Source organism: Aspergillus alliaceus (assembly GCF_009176365.1).
Source record: "Aspergillus alliaceus strain CBS 536.65 unplaced genomic scaffold BDW43scaffold_10, whole genome shotgun sequence".
Lineage (NCBI taxonomy): Eukaryota > Fungi > Ascomycota > Eurotiomycetes > Eurotiales > Aspergillaceae > Aspergillus > Aspergillus alliaceus.
The window spans coordinates 690026-710846 of NW_022474693.1; the positions used below are offsets into that span (position 1 = coordinate 690026).

Genomic DNA, 20821 nt, shown 5'->3' on the forward strand with positions numbered 1-20821 from the left:
AGAAACCCTCTTTCAAATGATCGCCACTTCAGGTTTCATCTTCAACAACGGAGCCAATGGAGTCTATCTTTTTGGTTGTTATCAAGCAACGTTCCGAAAACTGTAATGTGGACGCAGATACACTGCCTTATACTCGATGATAACCTATTTTTCTGTCGAAATCTAGACCCGCAGATCTATAAAGACCCTTTTACACTCTCCTGGCCGGATAGACAATCCATGCAGTCTTCATTTGCGGAGAACCTGGTTAAATTGGCGATAATAATAATGCTGCATGATGCCCATCAGCCAAGGAATTTTACAAATTAGCGCTGAGGCGAAATATATTATTATTATGAAATCCTATTCAATCCATATCTCCCCAGAACGGCATTTTCGGCAACACCCCAACTTCTCGGAGCCCCGGAGGTATGCAAGGGTCTATAAAGAGGTCGTAGACCTTTTTATGTACGTGCCTTGCACCGTCATTTTTGCTTTCTCTCGCTCCGACTGATTATGCATGCTTACTATGGACATGAGTAACTGAGCGGTCATGCACGAACGGACCCCTGTCTTGTTTCGTCGTGAGCCGTCTTTCATTCTAAGTAATTCCTTTAGTCTAGCACGGTGCGCGGATGACTACCCCCGGGATATTGGAATCGTCGCATCTATTACGGAGCACTATGTCTTGTACCTTGCGCTTTCTGCAGGGGTTGCAATCGCCTTCTAGGCCCGAAGAGCTCCATATCGTAATTTCGGTCATAACATGCACATATGTAGGCTGTAATTTTATTGCTCTAAGATCCCGGAGATTATGTGATAACCCACAACAGTATGTACAAGTAAAATGACGCGCTGCATCAGGGCCACAGCGCGAAAAGTCCTAACTCCAATGTATCATAAATCATAATGCACACGTCCAAGAGCCACCCCTCCACTAAGTTGCTCATAATTCCTTCGCCCTTCGTTCCCTCACTACTTCCTTCCTCTTTACTTCCCGCTCCACGTCCTCCAGGCGCCCTTCCCATTCCGCCCAGCATTCACCACCGCCAACCAATGCAATCTCGTACCACCGCTGTAAAGCCCGCGCTGTTCGTACTCGTAGCTCCGAGACCTGCTTTGCCTGTTCCTCTTGTACATGCGCTAATTGGTCCAATCGCGGCTGAAGCTGGATGAGGGAGGCCGATGTCTGCGCATCCGGAATCGGCAGGTCATTTAAGGATGTAAGTCGGGAAGCGGTCTCTGGAAAAGCGGAGGCATACGCTAAGACAATTGAGGCGAGGTTCTGGGTAGTCAGGTTTTCTGGGAGGGTTTGAGATGGTGTTGGGCGAAAGAGGTCAGGGAAGCGGTCATCTGGAACGGCATGTCAGTGGTGTGTGCGTACGATTGTACTCATAAAAAATGTCTCGTACGAAGGAGAAGCACATCCCGCACTGCGGGGATATTTCGACTTAGATTCTCGAGTTCTTGTTCTAACTGAAGAAGACGGCGCGAGACGCTTTCATCTAATGAAGCTGGTTTTGCGGGTGCGGTGGGAACGCCGGTCCAGTTTGCATCTCCTGTGAGAAGATAGGTAAGTCGCCGGAGGCGAGACTCGAGCAATTCAATTGTCGCACCGGCTACTGTGTCATTTTCGAGGGCCATTGTGTAAGTGTAGTGGTTATCAATGAAGAGTGAACTTGGTTTGTTCAATCGAACCCATGTTGGGGGGGTCGGATGCAAACATGACATACAAACATACCGCGTTGATAGAATTGATGACATTGCACCTCACTGCTATCTTGCCAAATAACAGGAGGACATCAGGCTGGAGTTTTCTTATCTACTTAACCAGTTAAACTGAAGCTGTTTACACGACCTATACCTAAGTATGTATTGCTTTGTATGTATACGATCACACGATCACACCCAATATATACATCTGGTTGAAGCAGCCGCATTGTCCGATTCTTTACTGCTCCCATGTGGGATTAGTGCTCGGCGGATATTGCACAGGACCTGCTGTACTACTCTGACCGAGTAAAGTCCGCCCACTCCGTTCTTGCATTTCCAGACCGGATTCCACTGCCTCATCAAAATTGGAAACTTGATAGTCGAATACGTTCACGTTTGAAGCGGCCAAGGTAGCCTTTTGCTGATAATCTGGGGCCAGTTCATTTGTCTCTGTGCCCTCGCTGGGGAGGGCAGCAGAGCTTGAATCCTCATTCTGACTGTCAGACACATTCTCCTTCTGTTCTTGTTCTTTGAACTCGGCAGCAAACGCCATATTGTCTGCATTGACAAATTCCTGTCATGGAGTTAGCACAAGGCGTCACATTTATACATATTGTATATACCTGAAGTGGTGAGGGGGCTGGCTCCTCTCCAAATTCCATAGCATTGCCATTAGCGTAGATAAGCAGAACATTCTTGGATTCTTCACGAGCCGCTTTAAGGACTTCAACTTCTCGAACTTTGCGTGCCGTGTATCCAATTACATCGGCATTCTTGGTAGAAGATGTATCACCCTGCTGCGACTCTGCCGACTCTGCTTGTCGAGCTTTTGCATCGTCCGTCGAAAAGCTGATACGCCACCACTGCCACTCATTGGTGGTCGTAGAGTTGTTGTCCACTATCTCTTCTTTGTGGGCGCGAGGTCGTAGTACATAAATTACATGTGGCTCGGTGCAAACGCCTCGTAGTGTGTATTTATAATGAGGCACTTTCCCTGAGGGGTTCGACGGTTCTGTTAGGATTTTGGTGTAGCTACGGAGAGTTTCAATAGCGTTCTCTCGCCTTTGCACCAGCTCTGATGGAATATTAATGTGGAGATACCATTGCGGATAGAATGAGGGGCTTACCTCGTAGCTTATCCTCAATTTTACTAGAGACTTCTCGCAGCTCATCTGCTAAACGTCTTGCCTCCTCGTTCGCCGCCTCTGGACTCAAAGACATCCCACTGGCGCCATTTGCAAGGCTCTTGGGTAACGTTAAAGAGACGGCAGCAGCGGTCTTATCTAGTGTTTCCTTAAGAGTCATCCCTTTGTGCATGGCCGACTTCGACGCCGAGAAGCGGTTGATTAGGTTTTCTAATTTGGAGATACCGTCATAGTCCTGAAGTCTTTGGGCACGAAAATCACGCGAGAAGTCCCGTGCGTCAGCAAGATAGCGATCGGGGTAAAATACCACAGGGATTTTGACGCCAACGGGCTTTGTACTATCGGTGCTTTCCAATCTGATCGTAAATATTTCACCTACATGCTCCAACCATACGTCGTCGAGCTCCTCACCAGGTCTGTCTGACCAAATGGCGCGATCCAAAACTTCATAGAGCGTTTGACCAGGCTCGGGATCCACGAATGACTCAAGGATGAAGAAATCTTTATGAATCGGCGTGTCATAAACCGCAAGAGGTCGTTTATATGCCTGGGATGAGAAAATAGTCGCCAACTGATTTCCGGGATCCGCTCGGATAGCGGCATCTTGCCACGTTTCTAGAAATCTGCCTATGCTGCCTTCCGAGTCGTACGTAGACATGCTCTTCAAGTTTACAAGAGCATCCACACTACCAAAAGAGCGCTCTGTGTGGTCGAGAAAGGCGACTAGCCTCTGCGTCTCGGATATGATGTCATCCCAGTCTGTGTCACCGTCTTGTGCATCCTTGATCGTTACTATTTTTGGCAGGTTGATGGGCTGTCCGTTCCACCACTGAGGGTCGTGCCCATAGTTCGACAGGATCCTATTCCTCTGTAGGAGAGCTTCCCTTGCTAGGGGTATAGAATGGAGAATAGTCAACAGCCCGCCTAGATATAGGCTGTCTTCTGATGGACGAAGAAATGCGGGTTCACCTTCCACTCTCTTACGGTCTCCCGGGTCAGGACTAATAACGATCTCGCGAGCACTGGAATTGAATAAGGTCATCGCCCATGCACCTTCATCGTAGTAGTCACGAGTGGCCCGGCCGAAGTTTGGCTGCTTTGAAGTTGTAACACCTGTCTCTTGCTGTCCAAGATTTTGATTCAGTGACATAGCTACTGCTTGTTGTAGCTCACGCTCCTCCTGTTCAGCAAGCGACAATCCTTTGTTGGAATCTATCATTGTCCGGAGAGGTCGAAGTTAGCGAGATTGGTACAAGTTCGTAGTGAGGTGGTCTCACCCGCAGTGTTCTGTGAAGGCGGAGGGTTTGTCTGTTGATACTCAGGCGTTTGTGCTCGCTCGCTCAATGTAGTCGGTGGGCGCGAAGGGGGAACTGAGTTGGGAACTGGATCGGAGTGCTCTATATGAAACGCTACGAAGGGACACTGGTCAGTAAGCAGACCTATGTGTTATGGTCAATCGGACATGGACGGACAGGGTATGTTCGGGTCGTTCAAGTAACTGGTAGTCTATAAAAGCACAGAACCTGGTCAGCCAAGAAGCCAAAGTAAGAAGGTGCACAAAAAAGACGCGAGGATATTACCTGTGTCTGCGGACCCGTGGGATCTTCGAAGTAGGCATTGATGGCTTTGTTTGAGTTGAGGTCATTGGCCTAGAGTAGGTGATACGGTACTTAGTACACAAAGTATAGTAAGGATCGAGGCTGTGGTCGGGTGAGGATGGATACGCGACTTATAACTGACTTTAAGAAAGCTGATCGCCTGTTCTCGACTTGTGCTTGTGAAGCTCACAAAGTTCGCAATTGCTTCCTCTGTCGGTTCGGAAGCCATGGCGGAGCTTGACACTATTAACAAGTAGGACAAAGATGACGGCTCACACAGGTGGAAAGTGAGAGTTGTTTGAATTGGTAACGGAGACAGGCACAGCCTTTCTCTTCAAGTACAAGGGGTAACAAGACCGCAAAGCATCCGAGTTATTGTTTGAAAGCGCTGAGCTTCCCCACCACATGACATGCGGCCGCCAAGACCTGAGAACGTCACTTTTCCATTTGCAGATAAACTATCAACAGTAAGGGTTTATTTAGTAAATGACTGGAAAATTGATAACTATACATATGATGAATCAAATCATTACGGAAGATGATTATTAATTATAAAAATGGAAACATATATATGTTATGGGCCTCTTTCTAGAAATGAACCAGACTTTTCTAAATTGGAATTGCAAGTCTCAATCATTCTTAAACTGGTCACGAGGACTGGTGGATTTGTTCTCGAAAAGCCCTAGATGCTAATATTAGCATGATTGATTTACTTGATTATACTCCGTAATCTATCCAGACTAGGTATGAGATCTACTCTTCCGATAAGGTGTTGGTCGATATGTGAGTAATGCGAAATATTAGGAATAACCTAGAAACAAGAAAGAACTACCATGATCCATAAAAAAATAGGGGATTTATGTTGCTCTGGATACAAAGAATTCAAGTACGGCGGTTCTAGACTATAGACTCCATCCGGTACTATTGCTTTTTCTAGGTTCATAGCTTCTCCCAAATTATCCGGCAGATTAATGCCTAATAACCCAGGCTATCCCCATTGTACTCACGACTCCTCATTTCTCGCAATTCCACCAATTCCTTTCGGTTCTCTCTATCCTACTATTGATTTTTTTCCCCTTTGATCCACGAAACGACTGAATTCGAATTCAAATATAATTGTTTACAGCATCCGACTTCGCTCCCGTGTCTATGTCACAGACCTTCCACCCCTCCATCAGCCCCGCCAGAGGTCAGGTTCTTTCTGCGTTGTCGGCTCTCTCCAGCGCGCTCCACTCTCACCAACCCTGAGCTCTGCTGTGGGGGAGAAACTGCTCTCTGTCCGTTCCGTTTCGATTTTGTTTCTAATTGGCGTCTATCGAACCTGACTTAATTGTACCTGGGCCCCGCGGCGAATCATTTGACAATTTTGAATTTTCTGCCATTTCGCTTTCCCTCAAGAATCTCATACGGTCGGAGTTCACCCCCGAGAACCACTCAAAATCCATCACGTCACGTTGTTCTCCCCGACCCTGCCGAACCGCTGCTGTCCGTAAGGATGGCCGCCGCTTTCGACGACGAAGATCTCTCCGTTCCTCTTCCATCATTCGACCGCGATCGCCGTCGTGAACGTGCTCCTGGAACGACTCCCCCGAATTCGACTTTCCCTGGTGTGACCATGCCCCCGCCGTCACGGCCGATCGGAAGGGGCGGCGATCCTTCGATGCAGTCCCCTGCGACCACGAGGGATATGCAGCGCCTCGATCAGTACCAAACCGTGAAGATTTTAGGAGAGGGATCCTTCGGAAAGGTGAAGTTAGCTATTCACCAGCCTAGTGGTCGCCAGGTTGCCCTGAAGATCATATCTCGGCGCAAGCTGCTCTCGAGGGATATGGTTGGACGTGTTGAGCGTGAAATCCAGTACCTTCAACTGCTCCGTCATCCTCACATTATCAAACTGTATGATGCATGACCTCCACCTGCCCTCGCCTCCCTGAATTGACGAGTGCGCATCAAGGACTGACAGACCCATGTCTATGATAGGTACACCGTCATTGCAACTAAAACCGACATTGTTATGGTCCTAGAATATGCCGAACGGGAACTTTTCGATTACCTGGTGAAGAGAGGCAGATGCAACGACGCCGAAGCTCGCAAGTTCTTTCAACAAATAATCTGTGCTGTAGAATACTGTCATCGCCATAAGATTGTCCACCGTGATCTGAAGCCAGAGAACTTGCTTATTGATAGCGAGAAGAACGTCAAAATTGCTGATTTTGGACTGAGTAACATTATGACAGATGGTAACTTCCTCAAAACCAGCTGTGGTAGCCCGAACTATGCAGCACCCGAGGTCATCTCAGGGAAGCTTTACGCGGGGCCTGAGGTGGACGTCTGGAGCTGCGGAGTCATTCTCTATGTGCTTTTAGTGGGTCGGCTGCCTTTTGACGATGACTACATCCCAGCCCTTTTCAAGAAAATCGCCGCTGGCAATTTCCATATGCCTCCTTATATATCTTCCGGAGCCGCTCGGTTAATTAGGTCAATGCTACAGGTGCACCCTGTTCATAGGCTTACAATCCCTGAAATTCGCCAGGACCCATGGTTCCTTCAAGGTCTCCCTAAGTATCTTCAGCCTCCTCCGGAGGAATTTATCGCGCCGGGCGTGGACCCAAATAAGGCCATTGATCCACGCAAGATTGCGCCAGGGAAGCCCATCTCTGTTCAACAAAAGATCCACCAGGTTGCCATTGCAAAGCTAGAAAGGAACATGGGATATGGCCGCGAAGATATTGAAGATGCATTGAGAAATCCCGAACCGAGTGCGATCAAAGATGCCTTCTTTATTATTGTTGAGAATGAGATGATGCAAACAAACTGTGAGTCTCGAGGAACATTACTTATCTCCCTTCTCACTCCTAAAACTCGGACATGATCAGGCCTTTTTTTGCATGAGATTTGTATATTAATCATATGCCTTAGCGCCCACTGATGAGAATCTGATGCCTCCTGCGTCTCCGCCACCTTCGGATCGGAAATCACTCTTGTCAGCAGCAGCTGGCCGGACCGCTGCTGCTCATTCACAAGGAGTTCCTCCTGGGCCTCCTACTAGAACTCGGAGCGGCTCACAACGTCAGCCTTTCCAACTACATCAGCCGAGTGGTTCAGATGACTTAGGAGAGGCACGCGTCAGCCATGTTAGGATCTTGCCCACGAGTTTACCTTATGTTCATGATCAATTGATGGAACAGCGTGAGCGGGAACAAAGGGCTCGCGCTGCGGATCGCTTAGCAGAAGAGCGGGCTCGGTCAGGCTTGGATGCCCATGAAGATCCGCATCGACCTGGTCATGATGGCAGCTCTTTAGATGAACAGGAGGCAACGGCGAAGGCCCTGAAGCCTCATGCTCGTAGCATTGTCGATTTGGATAAACTGCGCCTTGAGCCGCCCGAAGCCCGCAATGCCCCTCACCAGCCTAGGAGAACTCGGAAATGGCAGTTTGGGATCCGATCTCGTAATCAACCTTACGAGGCAATGCTTTATCTTTACAAAGCTATCGCCGCACAGGGAGGGCGATGGGAAATACAACCAGCCGAGTCAGGTAATTGTCTACAGCTAGAGCCCTTGGTTTTTCGAAGTTAACCATTCTGTCTGCTAGGCAATCCAATAGGTGACCAGACTGCAGATGAACCCACACCGCTCCAAAGTAAATATCCTGACCTGCCCTCGGACTACTATATTCCAAAGGATCCGTGGTTTATACGGGCTCGCCTTCTCAAAGAAGGCGTCAAAGCTCCTGGCTCGTCTGCCAGCGTGCAAAGCAGCAGGAGTGATATTAGTGAACTTCGTCGGCGATTCCACTTGAATGCTGGGCCATCCTCAGTAGATGAGAAAAGCCACAGTCCTAACGAATACTCAAGTACATCAGGGCCGTCTTCTGCTTCACAGCATCATTCAATCCAGCGTGTGTCTTACGGTGTCTGGGTTTTTGTTGATATCCAGTTATATCAATTGGAGGTAAATAACTACATGGTGGACTTTAAGTGTGATGGGTACCAAAATGTGATCCGCGCAGAAGGTGATACCGAATGGCACCCGATTAGCAAAAGGTTCCGCGACCAGGAAAAGGACATCACTAGCCCTTACCCATTCCTCGATGTTGCCTCGGACCTTGTGGCACAATTAGCGGTCGCAAGCTAGACTTATGGCGATCTGGTATGAGAATTGATTGATCGGCGTACTGGGGGAAAATCGGTGCATCAGGCTTGGCGTCTTCATTCTTTAGCTTTTTATATTTTCACTACCTTTGCTTGCTATGTTAACGGACGAAAGCGCGCTTCTGTCTTCTCGACCCACAAAAGAAGTTGCAGGTTCTTGGGTATATTAGCAACCAATTTCACTGTTCATAATATTATTATCTATTTGTCATACATGCCTGCCGTTGGAAATCAAACTATCCCCGGACCCTGGGGACCTAGGATATCTCACTTCGTCCACTTGTATTCTCCCACTTTTAGGTGTTGAATTCCTCCAGGGTGTATACGCACCGCCGGCTCCTGATAGGTAAGATTAGGAATTCTCTGGAATAATTTGCGTCTAACAAATTCAGGGGTAAGCAGTAAGCTTAACCCCTAGTTATATACCAAGATCGGCAAAGAAACGAAAACGGCCACTCATCTATCCCGGAAATTGAATAATGCCTACAAGCTTTCCTCTCAAACTGGTAATAATATTAACCTAGTGAGCATCTTCACGATTAGCTCCGATGCTGCGGATAGTATTGACGTCTAACCCGGACTGACGACATAGCTCGAGTGATCTAGGAGAGAGTGAGTGGGCCTTCGGTGCGCCCAGCCTGGTTGGACAGCGTTCGATGATCAATGTCCGAACTACATTAGGAAGGTCAGTCATCCCAAGCCTAGAATGATAGCAGGCACTTACGGGGACATTACCCCCGAGCCGTGCGAGCATGAAAGCGAGCAGTAGGTCGCAAGGACTCCCTCCTATGATCAGAATAGGTACGGTAGGCTTCCCTATGAGCAGATGGATGCCGAGGTTCACAACGCATCTCGGTATCAATTTTCGTTCCATAACGCACGGGTGCTGACCGAGATAGACGATACACAATATTCCCCAACCGGAGGTTTGAAAAACTGATTGCTCGAGAGTTGCCGAATGATGGCCTCGTGGTGGTGCGAAAAAAATCACTCTTTCGTTGGGTTGGTCGATATAAGTATATGAAGATGACCCTCTCCCTGCTCCTCAACTGAGGGAACTGACTTGAAGGCTTGTGGGGTTCAAACACGGTGACTGTGTTCTGGTTAGTATCGAGGATCGCTACACACAGCGGGTATATACGGTGAGACATACTTACTTAGTGGGATGCGACGGTGCTAAGAGTGCCGTTAGAAGGTATTTAGGTATAGAGAGTGAGGGAGAAGTCTACCGAGCAAGGGGAAGGTTGGCAGCGTTCTACCAAAGGGGATCGTCTGAATCCTGCATTTGAAGTCCTCGGTCATGGATCATAGAAGGGACTAGCTCGATAGATGGCTTTAGCAATCTTCCGGCAGCTGCACTATTAGAATACTCAATATATGCTAGAATAGTTCTCCAAGACCGTCAACAGCTCTTTCTCCTTGTTAGTACCCCACGGGGTTAGCGGATCACGACTTACTCCCGCCCAGTGCGGGGGAACTTGTTCTGTTCTCTCGAGTCTCAACCAACATCTCCTTATTATCTCCTAGTACTGCTCCCCAAGGCACTATTGCTCTTCCTTATAATATTGACTGACCATTTACCTTGCCACGAAACCTTGGAGCCGAATGACGCGCATCCTTGAGAGTACGGGATTAGAACCAACTCTCGGTGGCCGACGATGATCGACGCCAGGCGCAAGGCAAAGAAGCGCATGCGTACTTGTACACCAGGGATCGGGCAGCTCGTCGAGACATTGAGAAGGCGAGAAGGGAAGCATTCAAGCATTCAATGACCAGCTTATGGTGTGCTACAAAGCTGAGAGGCCAATTAATCCTCAAGAATTTAATTCAGTAGGCAATGACCTTGCTCTAAGAAACGATATGACATCGTCCGTCAATATTCAACCACAGCTCCCAGAGCAAAAGTTCACTGTCCACAGAAACTGCAACTTATTCTCTCATGGACATTGGTTCAAATGAACGTCGACATCAGCATATACTCAACGAGCCCGGATTTTCCACGCTACGTCCCGTAAATAACAATTCCATATATTGATGCTATATCTCAAAAGTACGGAATAAACAAGTACCTCTCAGAGCAAGGAGCAGAATACTTAAGCCAACTGTGTCAGCACGTTCTCGATTTTGGCTCGACTTCTATTCTCTCCGCCAATGAACAGCTCAAGCGTATCCTTCAAACTTGTGGCAGCAATAGGGTCTGACTTGATGGCGTTTTCCAGTTCCGCCCCATCATTGGCCAGGTAGTCGACCCCGGTCCTAGCTAATTTGCCATCCCATTTTGCGGCGGCGAGTGGATCCGTTGCCGCGAGCCTTTTCAGTCGGACTGGGGTCGGAACTGAGTTCTGATGATTTGGATGTATGGGCTTTGGCACACCTCCACCCGGCTGCTTAGTACATTGTATGGTAGCTTGGAAAGCTCATCTAAAACCTGCGATGAGATAGTGGCTGAATAGCAACCCATTTCGCCCGCAGCCATGGCCTCCTTTGCACTGATAAAGTTGTTTTCACTCCATCATTAGCGGGGAAAGCAACCCCTCTAGGTATGGAAGCTTTGCTTAGCGTTCTTTATCAATGGTTGTTGCTTTCCAGTTTCCTTGGGCAGACGGCGGTACATCTCCAGCATCTGCAAAATACGAGCTGACATGGTGTGCTCGATGGCTGGATCCTCGACATCAGGCCACAGGCTGAGGTCATCGCGTGCACATACCTCTCGGCACATTGCCAGTGAATGAAGGGTGTTTTCTTGCCGTTGTAGTAAGGGCTGATATACAGGCAACTTGTCTGGCTGGCAGCAATAGCTTGTAGCAGACTGAAAAGTGCAGTCCCTAGCGTCGCGATTCCCTCTGTCTTTCAAATAGGGCCCACTCTCAAGGTAGGACCAGTACTGGGAATTTTGATACAGAATCTATCTTTAGGAATGCCGAATTTCTCGAAATCCCTCGCGTATAGGCGGGAGTGTTCTAGCATTTTTGACGATGGTATGCGTTGGATGGAAGGTCTTGCAAAAGAACGCGGCCTTTGGTATTTCCAATATTCCCTTTGCTCATGAGACAAGCCTAAGGGGTTTTGTACTCCTCGAGCTTTTCGAGTCAGGTGGGGATGCTGGTGTCAGCCATGTTTTTCCGTGCTTATCTTCTAAAGTCGACTTCAAGAGATGAGAATAAATTGTGAGCACCAAGGAGCGCAGTCAAGCCATCCTATATAAATGGACGAAGAATGCCCCTCACGGATATTAATCATCTGTTCAACACCTTGGGTGGTACATAGACAGTTCAACGGGTTATTCAGATGTAGAGGCCAGCTGTACTGGTGCACCTGCACAGTACGTTGGTCCCCGAGTCCAAAATGGATCGTGTCTGAGAGTTCCGCCAATTATGTGACTCTTCTCGGAGAAGAGCTGCATCGACTACACAATCGTCATACTAGAAACATACAGGACGTATGATGCCTGTACAGGGCCATATGGAAGCCGCGCCTCAGACATCCCCAGCAGACGCCGTTGAGTCGGCATTATACAACGGGCCATTGGACAGAGCTATTCCCGAAGATGATGTACACGAGGGAGTGACGCACAGGGCATTCTTGGCTCCAATAAGCGTCCATGGTCGGCCTTCTAGCCAAAAATGAGAGACCCAACGTTATTGGCCCTCTACGGTTTCGGCCTACAGAGAACGTAGTAGGCTCAGCCCTGGGAACTTCCCCGGATTCCTGTATCCCGTGGGGAAAGCCCTAATTGGACAATGAACAATGGAACGGAAGGGGAGCCGTGCTCACTGGATAGAAGTTAAACGTTGCAAACGCTGAAATTGAATGTTTCCACAGCCGTTTCGAAATCCTGTATCATTGAAATTTGTAGAGAATGCAGAATTTGCTTAGAATGAATAGAAGCCCTAAGGACATATATCTTAAAGGCTAGGAAACGTCTCTATCAACATATGTGGGAATTCTCTTTTGGGCCGGGGTTTGGGGAGAGGGGGGCGCTACAATTACAAAGGAATGTATCGATCTATACTAGCCTACACTGATTGGCGGAAATCAGAAACTAAATGAGCCTGACTAATTTCCCTACCATGGAACTCGAAATTTTTTATACTCCTGCAGTATTCAGACCTGCATGCATGGCTCACTTGACCCCACAGTCTAGCGGGCTGGTCAGGCCCGGGTTTGAAATCACTGAGCTTTCAGATGGGTGTATAAATACGTGTGACCTTACTACCAAGTGAGAAATACGTCTATGCTCAGACGTCCAACTCGTTGAGCTGAATGTATTGGCGAAGCTGATCTTCTCGTCTGCTCTTATTACCACATTGAAACCAAGAATGACGGGAGGCAATGTAAGTACGACCAAGAAACTATCAAGGCGAAACAGAACACAGACATTGAGGATATCGAGCAAGCAAAAGAGCCTAGAGTCAGATCTGCAAGCCATGGGCGCAACGTTTATGCGAGGTATGTACCTAGCGACCCATACACTTGAATAACGAAGAGGGTTTGACTTAAAACTACACAGAATCTACAACCGCTAGTTGGAATCCCCAAGGAGATATTGTTTCACAATGTAACCAATTACTTGTGAACTGCATGGTCTGGATGACAAGATACCCATCTTCAAGAAGGCGGTCTTAGCGGCCCAAAGACCGCATGAGATTGAGAACATCGAAGAGCTAGATGAGGATGATAAGTACCATCAGGAGGGAGAGCACGCGTATGACCTTCATCTACTTTGCAGGTTGGGCAAACAGTGCTAATATGTCTTTTACCAGACGGATGGCATTTATCGAGAAATCTATATTTCACCATTGCATTACGCTCACTTGGGTCTGCTATTCAAGGATGGGACAGTACCGGCGCCAATGGAGCCCAACCTCTCGCATCTAGAAGAGTTTGGAATTGCTGACAACCAATGGCTGATTGGGGTTATCAGTTCTGGGTAAGTCATTTCCACGTATAGCTTCTGTATCTTGGCTGGCTTTATTTGATTTCGAGGCCAACTCTGTTCGGTCTTCTCACGTATGTCTGTGAAGCAAGTGGTCGACATCATTCTGTGCTAACAGCCCCTAGAGTGCATGGGCCGCTGACCCGCTGAATAACTGGCTCGGCAGACGAGGGACTAACTTCGTAACTGGGTTATTGTACGTTGCGAGCTTTCCAGCTAAGAGACCAAACAGTGCTAACCATGGTGGAAAACCGTGTATTCCCCGTTCTGGCGCAGGCTTTTACCCAGAACAGCTGGGGACGCATGCTATGCCGTTTGTATATGGGCTTTACGTAAGTGTTACCGTACCGGTTCTTTCGATATCACGGCTCTTCACTAAAGGAAATTACCCGGCAATGGGTGCTAAGATCTCGACTACCCCGGTCTTTAGTGCGGAAGTTAGTCCAGCCTCAATTCGTGGAGGTCTTGTCACTGACTTCTAACTGTGGGTGGCGTTTGGTATTTTGTGTAAGGTTTACTTATCTTGTGGCATAAATAGACATATCCTGAAGAGAGAAGTGGGTTTTGTTCCAACCTGATCTTCTACCGTATCGGACGGTTGGCATGGCGTTTTTTAGCTTGTAGCGGCATTTCCTCCCGCAATTCCGATTTTCGTCTTGGTATGGTTCTGTCCTTGTACGTTGTACTTAAGGATGTCTATTGTTATTTAGGACTGGCTAAGGCAAACTATACAGAGACTCCACGATAGTTGATGAAAAAGGCCGCCGCAGAGAGGCATACCGATCCTTTTGCCAGCTGCGAAACAGCGAGCTCATTGCCACGAGAGAACTGGTATAAATTCCTCTCCCAGACGAGAGCACGCACATCAGCAGCTAATACGTCCTACCATAGTATTACGCATATTACCAGGTATTAGAGGAGAAAAATGCGTTTGAGGGAAAGGCCATCTCTACCCGCGCTTGGGGATTGTCACTATACCCCGGCTGCGGCGAGCGATGATCCCCAAGCGCAACCGTTGTAACTAGCCAACAGTTCTCAGGCGTGATGAACACCATGGCCTTCTACTCCTCCACAATTTTCTCGGAAGCCGGATACTCCGCTAAAGTCAGTCTGTTGGCCTTAATGGGATACAGACTCGTCATGTTCATCTTCGCCTTTCCAGCAGTATGGACGATGGACACATATGGTCGATGCAATCTACTCCTATTCACATTCCCATACATGGCGTGGTGCTTACTTGGCGCCGGTCTATCCTTCCTCATCCCCTTTGAGACCAACGCTCGAGTCCCACTCATCACATTTTTTCATTTACCTATTCACTGAATTCTATGGACCCGCTAAATTAACCTCCCACCCCACATTATGAAGCAGAAGTACTGATCTATTGCAGGAATCGGCCCAATCCGTTCAATATAACTTAGCGAAGCGTTCCTCCTATCCCATCGTGAGCTTGGTGCGGCTTTCTCCGTCTGTATCAATAACGCGGTCGAGAGCGCGCCTAGCCTAACATTCCCTCCTCTTCTGAAGGGTTTAAGCCCAACTGGAGGTTTGCCACCGTGACCCACGAACCACCCTTGCAAATGCTAATACGCTCAAATTAGTATTCAGTTTCCGCGTCGGACTGAACGCATTCGCTTTCTTCGTCATCTTCCTCATTGTCCCGGAAACGAAGTATACTACTATATATGCTAGTTCCTGATAGCCTCAACCGCTGAAAAAAACGAAACTAGACAGCGTACTCTGAAAAAGCTAGATTATGTTTTCGGCGTGCCGACCAGGAGACATATCTCGTATCACGTTAGGGCCTGGCTGCCGTAGGTGATCAAGAAGCGGGTGCTATTTCGGAGAAAGGAGAGGTTTACCCGCTCTATCAGCCGGGAAACTGGGGGCGAAAATGGGCGGTGAAGTTGAGGGCGGGTTCTGTTACGGAGGTATATAGGAGTAAATGAATGTTCGGAGCCAGGAAGAGAAAAAGGAGGTATGGCGCGCTGCTACGAGAGGTGAGTTTCTGGGATGAGGTCTTGTTTGAGTTATGTGCTATAGGTAGTATGCGGCAAGGATTATATCGATGCATGTATGTACGTGCTAGGTGTATGCATAGACCCTGCAGCGCGATTGTGGAGAAATATGATGTATCACTGTTACCTTGCAAGGATGTTCGTGGTGGAGATCTTAGTCCATGGTTGTTCTAGAATGAACATCAGTGCGCACCTCTCGTTATAGTGCTGGCTAGGTTGTGTCATGGTATCTACGTGGTGCCTCTTTTGTATACTTTTGCCAGGCTCTAAACATGGATGTATCCTTTGCTAGAGAAGGTGGAAGAAGCCCCTGATTATATTGTAATGAACCTTTGTATTTCCTTCTATATATAATGCAAAACCCTATTCAGAGTCCGTTGGTTACATCAAGCGATGTAATACATGCAATAATGGAGAAAGTAGTTGGACTACGACCGTCAAGCAGCCATCCTGAACAATACAAACATTTTAGTTCCGGACAGATCTAGCTTTCGCTCTGATGGGAAGTCCCAGCTGCCTTAGGCAGCATTACTATATGCGACTATTCTGAGAGGAGCCTTTTTAAAGGAGGAGCGCGATACATGTGTACTTACAATTTAATTCCCTCATCGGGCGGCCATCCACAGCTAGGTCTATAGGCGCCTTCTAGACCTTCCGAGCCAGGTATACTGAGACTAGCTGTCGCAGAGTGATCTTTGCAGTTACGTGAACGTGTTTACCAGGGCCGATAACACGGTAAATGGGCGGCAAGCAAGTAAACGCCTGGTTCGATGATGCTTTACTTGATACAGGTAACCGATGTCCAGGTTCCATCCTCAAGGGAGCCTTGGTAGGAGAACGCGACACATCGCAGGATGGATGTGTTCGTACCTCTAGGCCAAGGATGAGTCCCTTGTAGTCACAAAAAGAAAGGTTAGGTGGATACACGCTTCCGGTTAGGGTTGTCAGGATTAGACCTATCTTGGCTTGTACGCTGACCTGGAGTTTCCAAATCACTGGCTGAGGGAGGATAAGCATGAAGAAGTCGAAGGATTACGTTGGGGAGCGTTTCCCATTGGAAGAAGAGTGCTAGGTCAGGGCAGTGTCCTAGGATGCTCTTGTCTTTTTGAGGTTCTCGAGGGCGATGTAGTCGAGAGCGCCGGTAAGCATGTGGACCACATCCAAGGCGGCAATTAGGCCAAGTCAGACGGAACAGACGATTCGGTGAGATATCTTGTGGAAAATACGAGGACATGGGGAGAGAATGATGACCCGAGGGAACAGGCGACCGAGTACAATACGGGGAATACGGGCAAACCTTTCGCCTATGGAACTAGAGGTTGCGCGTCGATCACTCTGACAACTTGAGATGCCACCCGCCGTGTCCTTACTGCACAACTGCACTCCTACTGATCCCTCATCCACCAGCGGAATCCTTTGACCCTCGTGCATGAAAAGTGGACTCACGTAAGACAAACAGTAAGTCTCGGCAACATCAGAAACTCATCATCTATGCCGAAGGATTTCTCACTCAGATACACCTGGGGAGGAAGAGCCATTGAGAACTTTAGGGGGATTGAATCTGTTAAGCCGTATCGGATTTATATATATGGTAGGCCTGACGGCCGTGGCCCCGGCCCTTCTGCAGAAGATTAACATTTGTACACTGCTGTCTTAGCAAGTCCACGAAAATGTCAGAGCCATTGGTGCGTGGTTCAAAGAACGACACTTGGTGGCATTATTTGTCGAAGAACAATAATTCTCCGGGGAGTCCACTAAATCTGCATACTAAAGCAAGCTAAGCGGGGATCTTCATGCGCCACCCTAATGTACTGACAGGGAATTTCCTCGGATCATGATGGGGCAAGATTCCTGCAGTCAGCACCAAGTGGGCTTCTACTTTGGATGTAACCTTCCAGATCCCCTCGCCGGACCCGCAGGGTCATGAAGCGTTGAAGCGAAAGCAAATAACTGACGCCGGATAATACACAAGTGACCTAAAATTGCCCCATCCTGCGCAGCAATGGCATCTCTAGTAAGACCACCAATTGCCCCAATGGTGAGCGTCAGGCCAACACGAACCCCCACCTCTCTTATGGGACTTAAAATGGCGATTAGGACGGGGCCTAGACCGGCTCCGCCTCCAGAACCGACACCTAAGGTAACCGCGAAAGTCAAGATTGCACCGTTGCATGAGCTGGGGAGCCATGGCGCCAGGACGAGGGCGGCAGTGAAGATTGTCATAACTGTCATGATATTAAATGCACCAACCCGATCAGCGATGTACTTTGGGGACTACGCATCCCACGAAACTAACGGATATTAGCTGAGGACTTTAAAATGATCCCACGGATAATACAGGTCTCGTTACCTAGCGCCATTCAGTATTGGAATGAGACTTAGCGCGAGGCTCGGAGACATGCCGTGGTGAATAGACGCTACTGCCATATAGTTGAGAGGAACGAACATAACCCTTGCATATACGTCAACATATATGCAAGGGGTACGTGGAAGGTCCACTTATAGTAGAGGAAATAACAGGCTGCGGCTAAGACACAAAAGTTTTACCTCACATAGAGGTCGGACATAATCCTCAATTTCGAAAGGCCACGGCCGATGCACGCAGTGACGAGGAGATTGTTAGATTAGCGAAGATTAACACGGCTAGTATGAGAAATACGCAGATTCTCATGCTCTAGTTAAAGCTTATTTGGGGAATAAGGTGCTCGACCATGAGAGGGGAAACAACTCAACCAAGACAAGACCCCCTCGCAGTCAGTTCAGAGGCAATGGCTTGCTTTCGCGAACTACGTATAAGACTGCGCGCGGCCCCCGTGAACCAGCTTCTGGTAAGTCTTTCTCCATCGTAAAAGAAAAATCTGGACAGGAGGAGCCGTGCTTACAGCGGCCATCGAAGGGATGAGTGAATATTAAGGTGTAACTGAGGCCCGAGCCGGCCGACCGACCGACTTGACTGAGCATGAATCGGTAGTGTTCGTGTGACAGGCCGCCCATCATGAGGCCAAAACAGCGAACAAAGGGTTACCAAGCGCAATGGGGATGAACAGGTTGGCCATAGTTGCCGAAAGGCTTGCCCGCTATGGGGGACGGTAACATCATAAAGAAAACTATATCGTTAGTACGGATTATTATGAGTTCATAGAGAAAGAGAGAAAAAATGAATGCCAGGGAGCACCAGCCAAAGGAGGCGAAAAGAGCCGCCAATGGCCCTGAAACAACCAGTCATGCTTTTGGCGCTGCGTTCGGGGTTCTGCTCTGTTAGGAGGAGCATCTGAATGTTCGGTTTCCGTAGGAGGGAAGCCGAACGGGATTCCGGACTTCTTGTGGTGGTGGAAGAGGTCTTCGAGAATAACGATAACGATCTCCTAGGCTTTGGACGAAAACAGAGAGATCTTTGTTTATATAAAGCTATATTTCCAACTAACTTACTTAAGGCAAATAGTACATGCTGAAGGTCACATGCTCTCGTATCAGTCAAACTTTTGAGTACAGTCGACCTGCGCGCCCTACGGTTCCTTCAAGTCCCAACCCCTCAAAGTCAGCAAACGATAATAACAATGTCTGTGAATAACTTCCAGGTGATCGAGCATACAGTTCCTGGTTGTCATATCCGAGAATATGCGGGCAGCACAGCTGGTCGGCAGGAAGAAGTACTGCACTTACATGTAAAGCAATATACACCACTCGATCAACCAAAGCCGCCCTCTCCCGATGCGGTTACAATCATTGCTGCACATGGTATTGGTCTTGCCAAAGTATACACCTATATTTTGTCTTCATCCCATGTCGGCTGGGTAGAGTACTGACCCCGATGTAGGAGCTATATGAACCGCTGTGGGACGAGGTCTTGCAACGCTCCAAGCAGAACGGCTTCCAGATTCGCAGCATCTGGGTGGCGGACGTAGCAAATATGGGCATGAGCGGTGTTATCAACGAAGATAAGCTTAGCACTGACTGTACGTCCCACCGCTTCATCTATAACGAACCATTCCCTCAGGAATCCCTCCTTTTATCCTTGTAGGCTCCTGGTTGGACCATCCGCGCGATCTCCTCTTAATGATCAATCATTTCCGGGATCAGATGCCCCGGCCTCTGGTAGGGTTAGGCCACAGCTTTGGCGGAACCATCATGTACGTTTTATCTAGCACCTTGCCCCTCCAATTGACCTTTGAGGTTCTGATATAGTTTTGATTTTCCTAGGACCAATCTTGCCTATTTACATCCGCGTCTCTTTACCACACTCATTCTTCTAGATCCAGCCATCCAGCTGAATCCACCACCCATGGGTTTTGTTTCCGACCCGCCAGGACCTATTAATTTCACTTTATACCGCCCGGATGTCTGGCCAAGCCGCCAAGCGGCCACGGCAGCTTATAGAAAAATGTTCCCTAAGATGGACCGCCGCTGTGTGGATCGCATGGAGAAGTTTGGATTTCGCGATCTCCCCACAGCGTTACATCCCGAGCTTTTGGAAGGCAGCGACCCTTCCAATCCACCTGTGACTCTCACCACCTCTAAATACCAGGATCTGCTAGGACAGGCCCGCGCGAACTTCTCCGCACGCACGCCAGATGGTCGAATCCAGGTCGACCGTTCCACTCATGCGGATATGGATCCTCTTGCCGCTTTTATACCTGTGTATCGCCCGGAACCACGCAGCACATTCCTTCGACTCCCAACCCTCCGACCATCGGTGTTGTGGGTTTTGGGCGAGAAAAGTTACCTGCGGCTTGATGAGATCCGTGAAGGAATCAAGACATGTGGCGACGGCGTTGGAGGCAGCGGCGGAGCCTCGCAAGGGAAGGTAAAGGAAGTAGAGATATTAAGGGGGAGCCACTTTTTCCCATTTGAAAATGTGGCCGAGACCGCCGAGTTTTGTGCTTCATGGCTGGGCCAAGAATTGCTGAAGTTTGTTATCGCGGAGAAGGAATGGGCCAGGCAGAGACATGAAATGAGCAAGCGCGCCCATCTTGTCCTTGGTGAGGATTGGTTCAAGACTATTAAACCTATGAGCGCATTTCGCCCCGCTAACAAGCCAAGAAAAGAGCGACTGTAACTGTATCATCATTGGCTTGAGATGAGGACATTTTCCGTGCGGTGTTTATCGTAAATAGAGATGAATATATAAGTCCCCTCTTCTTTACGTTGCCGTTAATAAATACGTGGCTGATATATTATTATAGCCGATGTATCTCGAGTCATAGTATAGAGTAGGAAGTACTTCATGCATGTACACTGTAGACTGAATTGGATGCATGAAGGATGCGTGATTTTAACAC

At 48.4% G+C, this 20821-nt stretch overlaps 9 protein-coding genes across 9 annotated transcripts; 3 read left to right on the forward strand and 6 right to left on the reverse strand.

Annotated features, from left to right (window-relative positions):
- Nucleotides 1-925: 925 nt before the first annotated feature.
- Nucleotides 926-1623, reverse strand: BDW43DRAFT_308870 (putative nuclear distribution protein RO10; the record flags this gene model as incomplete). Its single annotated transcript, XM_032046588.1, has 2 exons — nucleotides 926-1332; nucleotides 1392-1623. The coding sequence occupies 2 exons, from the start codon at nucleotides 1621-1623 to the stop codon at nucleotides 926-928; spliced, it is 639 nt and encodes a 212-aa protein (XP_031902907.1).
- Nucleotides 1624-1836: 213 nt separating this feature from the next.
- BDW43DRAFT_20073 (uncharacterized protein) lies at nucleotides 1837-4196 on the reverse strand. The gene is made up of 4 exons (XM_032039138.1): nucleotides 4115-4196; nucleotides 2820-4049; nucleotides 2316-2767; nucleotides 1837-2266 (listed from the first exon to the last, which is right to left on the reverse strand). Exons 2-4 carry the CDS (start codon nucleotides 3985-3987, stop codon nucleotides 1931-1933), a joined length of 1956 nt encoding a protein of 651 aa, XP_031902908.1. The 5' UTR covers nucleotides 3988-4049; nucleotides 4115-4196; the 3' UTR covers nucleotides 1837-1930.
- A 1734-nt stretch (nucleotides 4197-5930) lies between these two features.
- BDW43DRAFT_308872 (serine/threonine-protein kinase) lies at nucleotides 5931-8571 on the forward strand (the record flags this gene model as incomplete). Its single annotated transcript, XM_032046589.1, has 4 exons — nucleotides 5931-6331; nucleotides 6416-7251; nucleotides 7355-7972; nucleotides 8030-8571. The coding sequence occupies 4 exons, from the start codon at nucleotides 5931-5933 to the stop codon at nucleotides 8569-8571; spliced, it is 2397 nt and encodes a 798-aa protein (XP_031902909.1).
- A 418-nt stretch (nucleotides 8572-8989) lies between these two features.
- BDW43DRAFT_269096 (uncharacterized protein) lies at nucleotides 8990-9544 on the reverse strand. Its single transcript, XM_032041183.1, has 2 exons — nucleotides 9313-9544; nucleotides 8990-9260 (listed from the first exon to the last, which is right to left on the reverse strand). Exons 1-2 carry the CDS (start codon nucleotides 9460-9462, stop codon nucleotides 9249-9251), a joined length of 162 nt encoding a protein of 53 aa, XP_031902910.1. The 5' UTR covers nucleotides 9463-9544; the 3' UTR covers nucleotides 8990-9248.
- Nucleotides 9545-10681: 1137 nt separating this feature from the next.
- BDW43DRAFT_308873 (uncharacterized protein) lies at nucleotides 10682-11064 on the reverse strand (the record flags this gene model as incomplete). Its single annotated transcript, XM_032046590.1, has 2 exons — nucleotides 10682-10930; nucleotides 10984-11064. The coding sequence occupies 2 exons, from the start codon at nucleotides 11062-11064 to the stop codon at nucleotides 10682-10684; spliced, it is 330 nt and encodes a 109-aa protein (XP_031902911.1).
- A 2427-nt stretch (nucleotides 11065-13491) lies between these two features.
- BDW43DRAFT_308874 (uncharacterized protein) lies at nucleotides 13492-14006 on the forward strand (the record flags this gene model as incomplete). The annotated part of the gene is made up of 2 exons (XM_032046591.1): nucleotides 13492-13518; nucleotides 13650-14006. The coding sequence occupies 2 exons, from the start codon at nucleotides 13492-13494 to the stop codon at nucleotides 14004-14006; spliced, it is 384 nt and encodes a 127-aa protein (XP_031902912.1).
- Nucleotides 14007-15287: 1281 nt separating this feature from the next.
- On the reverse strand, nucleotides 15288-15644 carry BDW43DRAFT_20170 (uncharacterized protein). Its single transcript, XM_032039145.1, has one exon. The coding sequence runs from the start codon at nucleotides 15596-15598 to the stop codon at nucleotides 15395-15397; it is 204 nt and encodes a 67-aa protein (XP_031902913.1). The 5' UTR covers nucleotides 15599-15644; the 3' UTR covers nucleotides 15288-15394.
- A 1773-nt stretch (nucleotides 15645-17417) lies between these two features.
- On the reverse strand, nucleotides 17418-17774 carry BDW43DRAFT_308875 (uncharacterized protein; the record flags this gene model as incomplete). The annotated part of the gene is made up of 1 exon (XM_032046592.1): nucleotides 17418-17774. One exon carries the CDS (start codon nucleotides 17772-17774, stop codon nucleotides 17418-17420), a length of 357 nt encoding a protein of 118 aa, XP_031902914.1.
- A 1299-nt stretch (nucleotides 17775-19073) lies between these two features.
- On the forward strand, nucleotides 19074-20811 carry BDW43DRAFT_269102 (alpha/beta hydrolase). Its single transcript, XM_032041184.1, has 5 exons — nucleotides 19074-19297; nucleotides 19360-19498; nucleotides 19564-19672; nucleotides 19743-20666; nucleotides 20726-20811. Exons 1-4 carry the CDS (start codon nucleotides 19100-19102, stop codon nucleotides 20596-20598), a joined length of 1302 nt encoding a protein of 433 aa, XP_031902915.1. The 5' UTR covers nucleotides 19074-19099; the 3' UTR covers nucleotides 20599-20666; nucleotides 20726-20811.
- Nucleotides 20812-20821: the final 10 nt, after the last annotated feature.